Source organism: Neodiprion fabricii, chromosome 7 (assembly GCF_021155785.1).
Source record: "Neodiprion fabricii isolate iyNeoFabr1 chromosome 7, iyNeoFabr1.1, whole genome shotgun sequence".
Lineage (NCBI taxonomy): Eukaryota > Metazoa > Arthropoda > Insecta > Hymenoptera > Diprionidae > Neodiprion > Neodiprion fabricii.
In genome coordinates this window covers 23,744,872-23,758,523 of record NC_060245.1, presented here as the reverse complement: position 1 = coordinate 23,758,523, position 13,652 = coordinate 23,744,872, and the positions used below count along the sequence as shown (strand labels likewise).

The 13,652-nt window shown below is 43.2% G+C and overlaps 1 protein-coding gene across 7 annotated transcripts in view; it reads right to left on the bottom strand.

Moving 5' to 3' along the window:
• Positions 1–337: 337 nt before the first annotated feature.
• Positions 338–13,652, bottom strand: part of LOC124186564 (cilia- and flagella-associated protein 298) — a 39,599-nt gene continuing 26,284 nt past the window's right edge. Inside the window, exons 1-6 of one of the 7 annotated variants that reach the window (XM_046578384.1) lie at positions 9,095–9,914; positions 8,633–8,981; positions 7,233–7,523; positions 6,937–7,130; positions 6,525–6,844; positions 338–3,259 (exon numbers count right to left, since the gene is read on the bottom strand). In XM_046578384.1, coding sequence (XP_046434340.1) covers positions 3,130–3,259; positions 6,525–6,844; positions 6,937–7,130; positions 7,233–7,523; positions 8,633–8,837 — 1,140 coding nt within the window. In that variant the 5' untranslated portion in view covers positions 8,838–8,981; positions 9,095–9,914 and the 3' untranslated portion in view covers positions 338–3,129. Of the gene's footprint in view, positions 3,260–6,524; positions 6,845–6,936; positions 7,131–7,232; positions 7,524–8,632; positions 8,982–9,094; positions 9,915–13,652 lie in introns of those variants that run through there. The other 6 variants (XM_046578390.1, XM_046578386.1, XM_046578387.1 and 3 more) reach the window with 6 other exon arrangements.

Sequence of the window (13,652 nt, the reverse complement as noted above, 5' to 3'; positions counted from 1 at the left end):
CTTGAATTTTTCTCTTTCCGTTTGTATATTTATTGTTACTTTTTTTTCTCAATTCTGTCTTGTAGCCGCGCTGGTTGATATTGTTATATTTATGCCACTGTGAGAATAATTTGCTCGTAATCATTCGTGTGGTGTATGTGTGTGTTCGTACGCGTGCGCATTTGTAATTATCGCTGTTTATATTATTATTACTATTATTATTATTATTATTTCTCTCCATTTTATTACCTATAATGTATATTAATATTCCTTATCTATTATGATATTAACGTTTGAAGGTAGCGCCCATTTTAGTTAAATTGTTAGATTTTTTTTTTAAAGCATTTCTGTGTTCGTATTTTTTTTTTTTATATTTATTTATTCATTTATTTTATTTAATTTTTTTAATTTTCTGGCGAAATTATTACCTCGCAAAGTAGCACAGATTATTAACAACAGCAACTATACAATGTTAGACTTTGTTTTTATCTACCTTTTTTTTCTTTAGCCCTTTGTGTCCTCAATTTTTTATGATCGTAATGTGTATTCTTATTTATATATAATTCCTTGCAGTGATTCAAAAATGCGATTATCTTCCTTATCTTTTTCTTAATGCTTTTCTTTCCCCCCTAATTTCGTTTTTCGCGTAGATATACATTTCGTTAATAATATAATATATTGCTCCCGTCTGAAATCCCTCATACAATTATTATTTTTAAACGATCCGCATTACCAACTTCGGCATATATGACGTGTTGGTTAATTTATTTTTTCAATTTTTTTATTTTCTTCATTACTTTTACGTTTAAATTGTAATACTTATACAATATTCTCTTCTTTTTTTTTTTCCATTCGCCCCGTCTTTAAGTATTTATTATTGTAGATCACAGACAACTTGTTCTTAATTCATAAAAACAATTCACTTATTTCCCGTAGGTTAATAATAACGTATAATTATATATTATTTATTGTATGGCTTACACAAGATTACTTTTATTGAAAATGCAACATCTTACGCGCGTATGTTTATCTTAGAAGATTATTTTTAATTTTTTTTTTTTTTTCCTTTTTAGTTTTACTTTTACAAACTATCGATTATTAGTAGCGTGTGCTGGGTGGTATCGGTATGTTTTTGTGTGAAAGTCGTGTTTTGAGCTGTGTTAAAAAACAATACATATGTATTTCGACAATTCACATCTTGATAAGTTTTTGTATAACTTTATCGATTAGCACAGAAAGCAGAATTGCGTTGATTCCTTTTGCGTACAAATTTGTTTCTTGAAATAAAAAAAAAAGGTGACCTGCGTTTTATTAAATCGAAAAACAGAACCAAAATATATCATAATGTAATTACAAAAAGAAAGAGAATAAGAACTGAAAACTGTCACTTTTATAAACTAATCCTCGTGTCGTAGTCGTGTCTATATGTAGGTATAATTTAATAATTGGTGTTGTACGTTTGTTTTCCGGTGGCCAGAATTTGTGTAACGATGCACAGTGAGTGGTGCGGATATCTCGTAACGCGTTCACACAGCAAGCGAAGTATACTTTTTTTTTTGTTTAAAATTTATCAATTATAGTACGTAGTAATTTTTCTTTTTCTTTTTTTTTTTTGCTCAACTAATTATGCGTACTTTAAATTATGTTCTCGATACTTAATTAATTATATGCGACGTTATCCGTTTTACTTATTCATGCAAATGCGTTATTTAGTATACAGTATTATCATAACTATATAATACAATGCGTAATGTGGTGGTGTTGAAGATCATCAAGTTTCTTTACTTACATAATCGTTAATTGAATATTTTGATCAAACGGGGTAAATCAAAGCACGATGACTTTTTTTCCTTGTATATTTTTTTCTTCGTTTTATCACCACCACCACCACCAACACGTGTGTAGTAATGCTCGTTTATTTTCATAATCTATGCGTGTACCGATGGTTATTCGTGAAGAAACGTATGAAAAAAAAAACCATCGGCAATACAAAGAATAATTATCCTGCACGTGTTTTTTTCATTGAATACAATATTTATATGGTTTTAATTAACGCGCGGTATATGGCAGATGATTATTGATTAATCAGTTAATTTAATTATTTTAAAAGGCGGCGATCAGCAGAACGGGAAATGTACATCAACGCTTTAGCGTTGAGTGTGACGGATATTTATACATATTAAAATAGTTACGCAACAGTCGTACAGACGCGTTTGATCGAAAAAGTTTCATCCTTGTTTCGTTTTTTGTTGTGATTTTTTTTCTTCTTTTTCTTCAGTGTCAATCAAAACAGGCAGTGATAAGAGAGAAAGAGAAGTTGATCGTCTGTTACAGGCGTGCAATCAGTTGATGAATAATTTCTGCGAGATTTTGGTTTAGCCATGGTGTGTGGTAGGATTTCTGTTCTCAAATATTAATAGAGATAATCAAGTAAAATATAATTGCATAGGTACCACAGCTCCGTTTTCTCGTTTAGCATTATTATACGGCAAACTTATGTAGCACCACAGTCTCAGTTTAGAATTATGTAATAATCTTCAATCAACCAATCAATTCATCATCATTATTATTATTATTATTATTATTACTATTATTATTATTATACATCAAGGTAATAAAATTCCCTAATTTTTATTTATACGCGTATATATTTTGTTATCGTTATTATTTGTATGTTCGTATCAATATCGTCGATTTTATTACGTTAGTTATGTGCTGGCATATTTTGCGCAAAAATAAAATTGTAGCAATAAGAATCACACTCTGCGGTGTTGCTTAGTCTTTTCTTTTTTATTTTTTCTTTTTTTTAGTATTTCGGCAAGTGTGGTCGGTTGGATTACGTGTTCGGGTGATCGATACTCGAGGCGGTCGCGGCTAGTACGTATAATGATTTATTTTCCGGCCAATTCCTTAGCTCCGTGTGAAATGCATATAATAATATAATTTATTTTCGTTATTCGTATTGCTCCGTTTGCCGTTCTATACGCGCATGTCAATTATGCTGATAATTATTGATTTTTTTTTTCTCTTCTGAATCATCGTATTATTTAGATAGAATTTGTATAAATTAATTCATTCACTTCTCCGCATATGCAATTTAATGTTATCATGTTTCTTCTCTTAAGGATACTCAACCGCGTATCTTTGGGCTTAGTGGGGCTTCCACGAAATGTTATTCAGACCTTGGAAATGACGTTTCAAACTGCCGCCATCGGCCCAGGTGGAGTTGAGATACTCGTCGTCATCGTCTTGCTCAAGTTTCTGAAAATAAACGAAATCACTTCATCAGGGAGTTAGAAGGCGCCGTTGAATCGGTCAGTCACAAATAATGTAACTTTTTATTTTTCCACACGGTATGCAAAATGTATTCTATATCGACAGTGTCGCATTTTGGGTAACTACGCCTACACGGTATGTGTTTCGTATGCACAGGCATGCCGCAACCGCAAATATCCGGTTGCGCGCAGCCGCGTTTCGTTGGCTCGCATTTGCTGGCGCCTCGCGGTCTGGCCATAACCGTGCCTGCACTACTAGTTTTGTCGTAACGAAGGCGAGGGGTCTTCTCGTGGCGTCTCGCTGCCTACGGAAGGCCCCTGAACCTCTCGCACGGATTTACCCTCGACGTCGAAATCTACGGAATATTATTATTCCCGGTGGAATTGTAACCGGCAGACCCGACGGTAAATTTCACTAATTGTAAATGAGCGTGTGACGTACTTTCGACTTTCTTAATTCACGATGATCGATTACCTCTATTTATGTCTATAATCGAGAAACCTCGAGTATACCTCCAGAAACGGGGTACTTGCGAATGTATGACAAAATTATAGGTATGTCTGAATACCTGGCCTCACGATATTTTGCCGTCGGCAATTCGCATTGCCGATTTATCAAGCTATTAACCGCTGTTATTTGCTTTTGCACGTGTGCGTGTATAGCCGAATTATCATGAGACAGCTAATCGACGTCGTGCGTACATGTATAATCGAGATTCTAACGGGCAGCTAAATCCAGCGACTGAATTATCAAAAACCACCCACCTACCCTATCAATTAACTCTTCTGAGCCAAGCCATAAGCAAATTTGGTTTTAATTAGTTTTTACGTTGTCAACAAGCGTCCAATTACTAGCAATGAATAGAATCAGGAAAATAGATACGCAGAATGACCGAGTATCTGTTTTCCCCGTTTGCGTCAACGTTGTTCCGCGCATCCACCGCTGCTCATTAATCGCTGACAATTTGCAAAATTCATTTACCCGCGTCATTGGAGTGACCGACTGTTCCGCAACGGTTGTAGGGTATAAGTTACTGCAAGGTACAGTCACTCCGGGTTTCAGGGCGGCTGCTAGTCGGGGGGATGAATCGATGCCTGCGTCCTTTCCTCGCCGCGGAAGCTTTTCTCACGCATATCGCGGCACTTTCAACCTTCGACGTCGCACGCAACCTAGAGTACCTTATTGCACCGTGCGTATGTAATCTTTACGCGCGTATACCCTCGGTCTTCCACCCTGCACTCAGTTCTGCGTCCACGAGTTATCGTGGTGGAAATGTGCTTTTATATAACGCGAGAATATTCTACGCGTTTCTTCATGCGTGATTTTCGTGCACAAAGTATACGTTTCTATGACTATATAGTGAGTCTGCGAGTGCGCATGTGCGGAGTACCGAAAATACCACTTTCAAATCCTGCGCGCATGCGCTGTCGCGAACAAATATGACTTTACGCGATCCTAACCTCAGTCTCCTGCTTCTTGAAAAAACGCGTACCATACTCTCGTATAAAGAATCGTGTGCAGCGAGGAGGCAACGGTCTTTTCGCCTCGCGTATTCGCAATATTCGCAGTAGTAATACAAGACCGGTTCTGAACACAGATTCTTTTACCGACATTGGGAGTGTCGGTGAGATGTCGGTACAGGATCTGTATCCAAAACCGGTTTTGTATTTCTATTCACAAGCATGCTCTCGCCTTCGACTCTTTTTTGCAAATTTAAACACGGCGCGAAAAGACCTTGTTTGCCTCCTCGTTGCACAATGTAGCACTTCCGTCGTTCTCGACACGTACATCGAGGCCGGATGACTCGCTGGTTCTTTATTTCTGCCTCTCCGGCTCCTCGGAGAGGGGCAGGGGGATGTCCGCTCGACTTCTCCCGATACCCCGACCAAAGCGAATGTTGTTTTTCTTCCGGCAGCGAATACAGCCCTAGCTGTCTCTTCGCGGATAGCTATACACTATTCTCTCCATACAAAGCGGCTACGAGCTCGTGAACGATACGGATGGGGTGGATGACGGCGGTTTATATGATCTAGCGGAACGGATAGAGTCAGACTAGAGACGAATTTCTGCAGACTGTGCGGCGCCGTACCGCCAGAGGCAAACAACGATCGGGGGGTGGAGAGCTTGCGGGCTACTTCGGATAACCCGAATTTACTAACGACATCTGGAGCCGGACCAATTCGTTCTTCGTCAACTAATCACCCTGCACTCTGCGCAGCATTTCAAGTCTTCCGTTTATGATCTCTCGATGATGCACGTAGCAGGTTCAGTTTTTATTGTTACGCACGCCAGTTTCTGACTGGAAATAAATTTTCTCCGTTTCTGCACTGTCTACGTTCGTATGCAAATCCCGGGAAATATGTATTATGCGCGTATTTATATTCGAAATTTATACCGGCGTATTGGAAAGCCGCAATTTTCTGAAAGCAGATACACCGCGCGATACGCTTTGTGTTATAGCTTTCGATTCGAACGGCCCTTTGCACGAGAGAGAAAGAGCGACGGGACGACCTCGAAGAGAAATAGATTTTCAACCCGTGCATCTGCACCGTTCTGTCTATACCTTCTATATTTAGAAAATGTCGATTCCATTATCCAATTCAATAAATGTCACCTGCCTCGCTTATACAACGTACACGTTTCTAAATAGCTGCTGGAGGGCTTCGTGATGTATAGACTTTGAAAAAATACGAATTTCATTCGTCTGGAGATTTTATTTCCACTCGATAATACAAGCTGATTTTTATTCGTACCGTCTTGTAGATATAGAGCGAAAGCTCGTTTTGTCTCTCAGTTAACGGCGGCCGGGCTTGAGAAGAAGCCTTTGAAATTACGACGAGTTGAAACATCGAAGCTCGCGCTAGGAAACCCCGGAAGTGTTTTGCTTTCACGAAACATTGTCAACGTAGAGCTTACCAGGCAAGCTCGTACCTAATCTCACGGTGCGGTATGTTTTTTTCTCGTCCCCGTCCCGCACCTCCGTCTATCTACCTATACGACATTAATCTTACGTATCCCTAGGAAACGATCAATCACCCTTATTCTCCGAGCCACTCGAACGGAGAGTTCGCCACAGTTATTTATAGCCCAAAGACAAGTGATGGAAAAGCAGAAAAACCTGACTGAATTTAATAAGAAGATGATCAGAGAAAATAGTTGGTACGATTTTTCATTGTTACATTGGCAGTTGGTCGACGTTTGGGATCGATAAGCATCCTGACTGCTTCGGTCGGCTACTACGAGGGAAATAGCATTTGGTCTTCGCTTACCCTTGGACGGAAAGTGAATTTGGTATTCCATCAAGACTTTCCCTACTGATGTCGTCGGCCATCGCGACCTTCAACTGATGCCCAAAGCTAGCCAAGTCTTCTCTGAAGGCCTCGCTACCGGGCGTCAACGCTCCGCTGGTCAGAGGCAAGGGGGTCGCGTTGCTTCCGTCGACGTCGATGCCCTCGTCGACCTCCTCGCGGTCGACCAGGACCTCCTCCTCTTCGTTGTAAATTTTGAAGTAGGCGATGGTGAGATAAATCACCGACACAATGAAGGATGGAATCGGAATGGCCATCGCGTAGACGAGGTTCATGCGGACCTGGTGCATCGTTATCGTGTGGTTAGGAGGCGTTCGAAGAAGACCCCCAAGGGGTAGGTGGGGAGCGTAATAATCGTGTCTCGTATAGTGACCTGCCACATGTCCAAGTCGCTGATGACGATGCCGGGGTCGACCTTCGAGTAGTAACAGCTAAAATTGTGCCCTATGATCGTGTATTGCTTGTAGAAAACGCTGCAGTTGAGCATCGGCGGATAGCCGCATCCCTTGACGTTCGGGAATAGCTTCGCCCCGGTGAAGTACCACTCCGAGTCGTTGCCCATCAGACCTACGGAGCCGAAGACGGTGTTCGTCAGTGACCGGTACCGAACCGGAAGCCGGTCGCGCGATTAGCACAGATCGTACCGTTTCACCTGCATCAACGATATACCTGTCGGGTAGGGCTTGGCCAACTCAAAATCATCCTCCTCTCCGAAATCCTCGTTCACCTCTTCGGCGTAGTCGTACTCCCTCAAGGCCCGTGAACGTCGCGAACGAGCAACGTTCGCCTCTTCGTCGCCCTCGACACCTCCTCCCGCCCTGCCCTCCTCGACTAGTCGCGAATCCTCAAGTTCCGACGTACCGTTCACCGGGAGCTTGTAGTTGACCCGTATTTGCGTACAATCGTACAACTCTTTGGTACAACCTTCTCTGCACGATGTCCACGAGCAGTTACGAGTACCTGAAGCGTGCGTGAGAGGATGATAGCGACGACCTTCCTACTTTCATGCGGTTTATCATCGTACACACAGAACACACAGACAACCATCAGGCAATTTACAAGGGACAGCGAGGAACCCTGCAGTGATGGATCAACTTTTATGCGGCCATTGAGAAAAGACACGGACAATTAACAGTGGTTCCCGGTTCTACGAGGCTAACGCCGGATGCACGCTTGCCAAACTAACGAAATCCTTCGGGACACTTGCCAGGATAAAATCACGGAGATAGGCTAATAAACTAAAAACTACTTCTGATCTCCCGAGGGAGAATAAAAACAAACCGGGAGAAGAAGTAGATGGAAAATAAGATTAATAAAAAAAGCGTCGCACGAAACTCGGTCACACGGAATTACCGACCATTCGCGAGGGAAATTGGATCCAAGTGTTATTGCGCGTGTTACAAAAGCTTGTGTGAAAAATTCTCTGACTTATTCCTGTTGGCTACTGTTTACCAGTTCTTAGTGTTTCCTTTCCCGCGTCGTCCTGTAAAACGCGCGATTACTCGACCGTGGAAAAATAACGGACGACGTTGAAATTCCGACTAAAGAACGACAGGCGAATTAACGCTTGTACGCGAAGGGCAGTTACCAGCACATACCGGACAGGGACGATAAGAAAAAAATTTACATCCGTACCGTGGTGACTATCTACGCAGTATTTTCGCTTTCGGATTTACAGTTGCCCACGACATTAGCTGCGGTACAAGAATTATGGCTGTCTAGGCATGCAGGTACGTAACGGATACCAAGCAATGCGACAAACGTGCTGGGAATTTTGTAGTTTGGATAGCGAATAACAAGGAGATTGAGGGAAGGCGGAGGCAGTTATGTATACAGAACGACGGAGCGGTGCAGTAAAGCGTCCGGGAGTTGGGTATAGTGTTTCGTTGCGCAGTTGTTAACAAAGACAAACTTCCGTTCAATTACGAGGACGAGAACGACAATGACAACGATCCTATGATAGCGCGAGAAGGCCGGCGTGGCAATGTGGGAGTGAGTGGGTATGTGCGATACGTGGAGTACGTGAAAGACGAAACGTGGAAACATCGCTGCGACGGCTTAGCCTTCACCTCTTCGTGACTCCACGTCGATGGTGACACACTCGGCGGGCTGTGTTTCGAACTGCATGAAGATGGTCGTGAAGGCAGGGTCGATCACGAATGGGACCAAGAAGAGGAAGGCGAAGAGGCTGAAGGTGCCGAGGAGAATGAAGAACGCGGTCGTGTAGAACAGTAGCTTCTGGAGGAACGTTTGGTTCTCCTTGTCATCCGCCATTTTGGAGAACCGATCGCGTTCGCGATGTGTTGTTTTTTACAATCAATTCTTTCTCCTGACTTTCTTCGATCCTTATGAGCTGTTGCCGGATGCTTTCAAACGACGGAATGTAGATCTTGAGGTAGACGAGGCTAAAAATTTATTCTACACACATCGGTTAGCCTCGCTTCAGAGGGTCAAAGTTACCAGAGCCTGCATATTATCTCGTTTGTCAAAAAAAAAAAAAAAAGAAAGTTCTTCTGTGACACTACAATTACCTCTCGATCAATTGCAAAATCCAATTCTACAACGGCGTTTCATTACCGAAATGAATTGTTACGGATGTACGGATTCATCGAGCATTTACTCCGGCTTAGTCTCATGGCTGGAGGGATCTCTTATGCTTGTTTTACGAAAAGTAACCCAAGTAAAAATAAAATAAAACACGAAGGAAAAGAAAAAAAAAAGGAAAGAAAAATATATCTAGCGTTGGGGATTCATTCGGTGCTGGCGGATTGACCAGGGCTCGATTAAAAAAACAAAAAAAAAAAAAAAAAACGAATCAACGGTGACGCGGTGGTAACTAAACCCCCTACAGCGAGGTACCGTCGGGGCTGCACGGTGCCCCCTTTTTAAGCCCTCTCATCCTCTGGTCAAGGCCTTCGTATCCCGGACACTTCTTCCTTGACTCCTTGTTATTTTCTCCTCCTCTCCCCTTTTCCGAGCGCTTTCGGAAGCGGTGAACAGGCGGGAGTCGAGGGGCACTATTTTACCACATCGGCAATCACTGTCCACATTATTTGATACGTTCGATTGATTTCGATTAAAAATACTAGTCCGTTCGACGGGTCGAGTCAACGCCGGTGTGCAGCAGCCCGATCGCTGTGCAGGTCGATTATCTCACGACATGTGTATTGTATGAAAAATATAACAACAATGGTAACAAGAACGATTTCGGCTCGGCGGAGAGTTGCGTGTCAGTCAAGGATTACGTGTGTACGTATGGTTTATTTTTCTAATGAGGGGGTAACCTCGAGTGGAGGATAGCACCCTGCTACGTAATCCTTGGTGCGGCGGCTGACGCCGGGCTACTGCAGGCTTCGGGCTTCGGGCTTTGGGGCGAGCTTACTTTCAACCCGACCCCAGCGCCGCGACGGCATCTGGTGGCATCGACCGCCGCGTCCAGGGCGTCCCCCGTGCAAGCTCAAAACCACCCTTGCTCGCACCCCCTCCTATCGCTATTTATTATTCATTCAAAACGAGTTGCCCGTCTCAGGATACGTTACTCACGTTCCACCCCTTTTCCTAACTTTTTCGGTATATGTCTCTGGGAAAAAAAAGGGGGAAAAATACCCCTGTCCTTATTAGTTATTAAAAGAACGAGAAGCCAAAATTCAACGGCGTAAAGATCCCCTTGCTGTAACGGTAAACAGATGTCGTGCCAAGGGCTTGACGATTTTCATCGTTCAACAACCCATCGCGGACGAGGAGAAGCGCCTCTTGGCCAATCTCCGATTTATCGATAAGTGAAAAGCTTTTGCCGCGGGGTTCCCGGGTCTCTGTGAAGAGGAGCACACGGAGGCAATGAGTAGATTATAACTTTGACGTATACACGCCCACTCAGTCGTGGGGGGGTGTAACGGAATGTTCTCGAATCAGAAGGGGTTTCGTGCTTTGGAACAAAGAGCACTTTACAATCTTGAGTCTCAACTCAGTCGGCGAAAGAGAGAGGCTCGAGAGAAATTGGCGTCAACAATGATACTGCGCCTTCTACCGCTAACAAACCCTCGACTCGCTCTCTTCAGTTTCAGTCTCACTGCAACCGGAAGACAATGACTTTGATCAGACGTAACGAAAGCTCAACACGGATCGTCGCGTTTAGTCGGCTCGTCGTTGTTTCAACGAGCTTACAGCGAGAAATCTGACGAGACAAACGAAAGGGAAGATGATCCATGTCGGGTGTCTTCTACCGTTACCCTACCGGGGTGAATTTCCTCCTAACTAATTGGATGAATTTACAGATGCGAAACCAGAGGCCAGGCCGGAGGATCCTCTTGCAGTCTTCGTCTAATAGGCGAATAACAAATTCTCGACATTCCGTAAAGCTCGGAGCTTTTTCCCTGCGGCGATGGTCGGCTTCGTATACTCTCAGGCGAGGAACGGAAGCTGAGTGTTGACTCGGAAGTAAAGAATGAAGAATTATCCCCAAAGCCAAAGATACTTCACTCCATTCGGACATCGTTGAAGCTTCTTTCATGGTTCTGGTTGGTTATTGCCTTCGCTCTTTCCGCAATCAGCAACGACGAGACATTAAAATTTTTGCCTTGTCCGCAGATGTCAAGCGAAGCTTCTCGACTCAAATTCCGGAATCCTGACACCCGTAAAGGACGTTAGTTCAAGCTTTGCCTCCTTGCTCAAATGAACCCTAATGAAAGCTCTGATTTCCCGACGTCTGGTTCGCTATTATAATCGAATTTGCCAGGCGCAGGGTGAGTTTCTCCTCCCTGTATAACAACCTTGTTCCTGTCCGACGGAATATAATTCACTGTTCGACGTATCGCTAGCGACTACCTTTCATCTTGCTTATACTTTGGGCGAAATCTTCACTTATAAATTCGAGTCGAACACGTAATTCACAGTGGCCGACGGTGAGAGGTTGACCTTAAGCAATTTCTGGTGTTGTTCCAAGAAGAGATATGCGAGTGAATCGGCGTTGGCTTTAAGCCAGTCAACCAAAATGTGGGCCAAATGCTTTTCCACCCCAACCGACCGATCCCAACGCCTTTTCCCCTCTCGTTGTTAACCGGTTTAATTGCAAGTACCAAGCCGGAGCAAAGGGAAAAATTAGTTTACGCTTAGATGATTATCGAGTCGTTTAACCTCCATCGAATTGTTTTTTCTTCTTCGCTCGTTCTATCCTTTTCTTTATATACCGAACGATCTGCGGATCAATCGTCGTTGTGTACGAATTATTTGGGTCAAATATGTATACAGTGATGCGGATAATTTAAACGAATACCTATGTTCGTCCGCAGTCGGAAAGTGACAGGTTCTGATAAGGTCTTCGTTAATAATTTACCGAGTCCTTACGTGGTAGCTTCCGTGAAAAAATGGGTCAAACTTTTATCTTCTCATTGCGAACAACCTATCTGTTTATTATTGTTTGGCAAAAACATACCGCAGGGTTATGTTTCGATTCCTCAGGACTCTGGCGATGAAACGAGAATTCTCTTCTCATTGGTCAGGGGTAAGCTTTAATTTCACCAAAAGCAAAGATCACATCCCGTCCCCTCGGTCGCGAGCATTGAAAGGGAGCAAGTTTTTCCCGTCAGAAATTCTTCTCTTCTCGTTTATCCGCGGTATCGCCGATATTGGAAATATCCGTCTGATATTTATGACTCACACACCGATACCTGCAGCCCTGCCTCTTCTTTATTCGGCCGGGAATTTATTCCAAGTACATACCGTCGATAGCGTGTCGAGCCAGACAACCAGGTTCGAGAAACAAGCGCCAAAGATGCGGCATGATTTACGCTTAATCGTCGCAACTTTCCAACTTTTCGCTTTCGCGTACGCGTTACTTGAAATCACAAATCGGCTAATTACGAGGCTTATTAAACTTATATCAACCCGTGGATCGGTTTATTAAAAGTCTCGAGTAGCCCGCGGGAAGTGATTGGATTTCCCTATCTCCCGATGAGGCACAGAGTGCACGGGGATGGAGAACAATGCCGATGAAAGGCACGAAGCGTGCAGGGCAGAATGTCGGATTACGTAACAATAGCGGAGGTGCTGCCGGGTTTAATAGCACCAGGAAATCCCATTTCCCGATTCCCATTCACCACCAGAATCCGACAATGTGTATATTTTTTTTTTTCTCATCCTCTTCCGCCAACTTCCCAGCGGATCCTGTGTCGGGACACATCGCGCATCGCCCGTCGACGTGTGTAAAGTAGGAGGCATGCACGTACACACATCGGAAACCCCGAACCCGGGGGTCGGGATTAGGCAGGTATTGGAGTCGGGGAAACATTGGCACTGCATTTGTCGTAGTGACAGGTGTATTGATTTTATACTGCAATACGGCAACCCCCAGCTGGCGCTTCGGTTGCTCCAGGTTACCGCCATATTTGTTTCTCTTACGGGAGCTTTTCGCTACTGTGTGTGCAAACGCGAGCTTTTTCCAGGACTAAAACCTGCCCTCGGTGTCTGGCGCCTTGACGTGAGTAAAACAATTGATAATACGATTACACGTTGTTGCTACGTCGTTTTTCACACTTTTTTACACATTGCCAATTCATTTTACTCCCTATTTCTCTGACTGGTGCCACAAGATGATTTCACCACTAAAAACTCATACACGGATCATTCGTCCGTGATCGCGGACTCTGTGCAATTTTCGCGTGTACGAGTATGTCAGAATTTTGACAGGTGGTCGCTGTCATTGATACGTGAACGTGTTTAACCAACTTTATTTTTTTCACAAAATTCTTCGTCTGTCATGAAGAAAATTTACTTTCAACGTTTCGACGATAGTTTCGTAACGAGCTTACTCGAAAGAAAATCTCACGTGGTTTATAATCTTCGTCATCTCCCGGCTGATTAATATTCCCATGCTCAAATTTTCTACCCGAAAAAGTTCCTCGGTGAAAATTATAAAAAAATTTTGGGTATTTTTAGAGCCTTCTTTATTTGCCTAGAATTTTTTAACTCGCGAATAATAATAGTAATTTTTATATTTCATTATTTCGATGTCAGTGACACTTGCCAAAATATTGCACATCAGTCTTCAATTATTCAAGGGAAGGAATACACCCTGAATTCCTTAACTCTCCA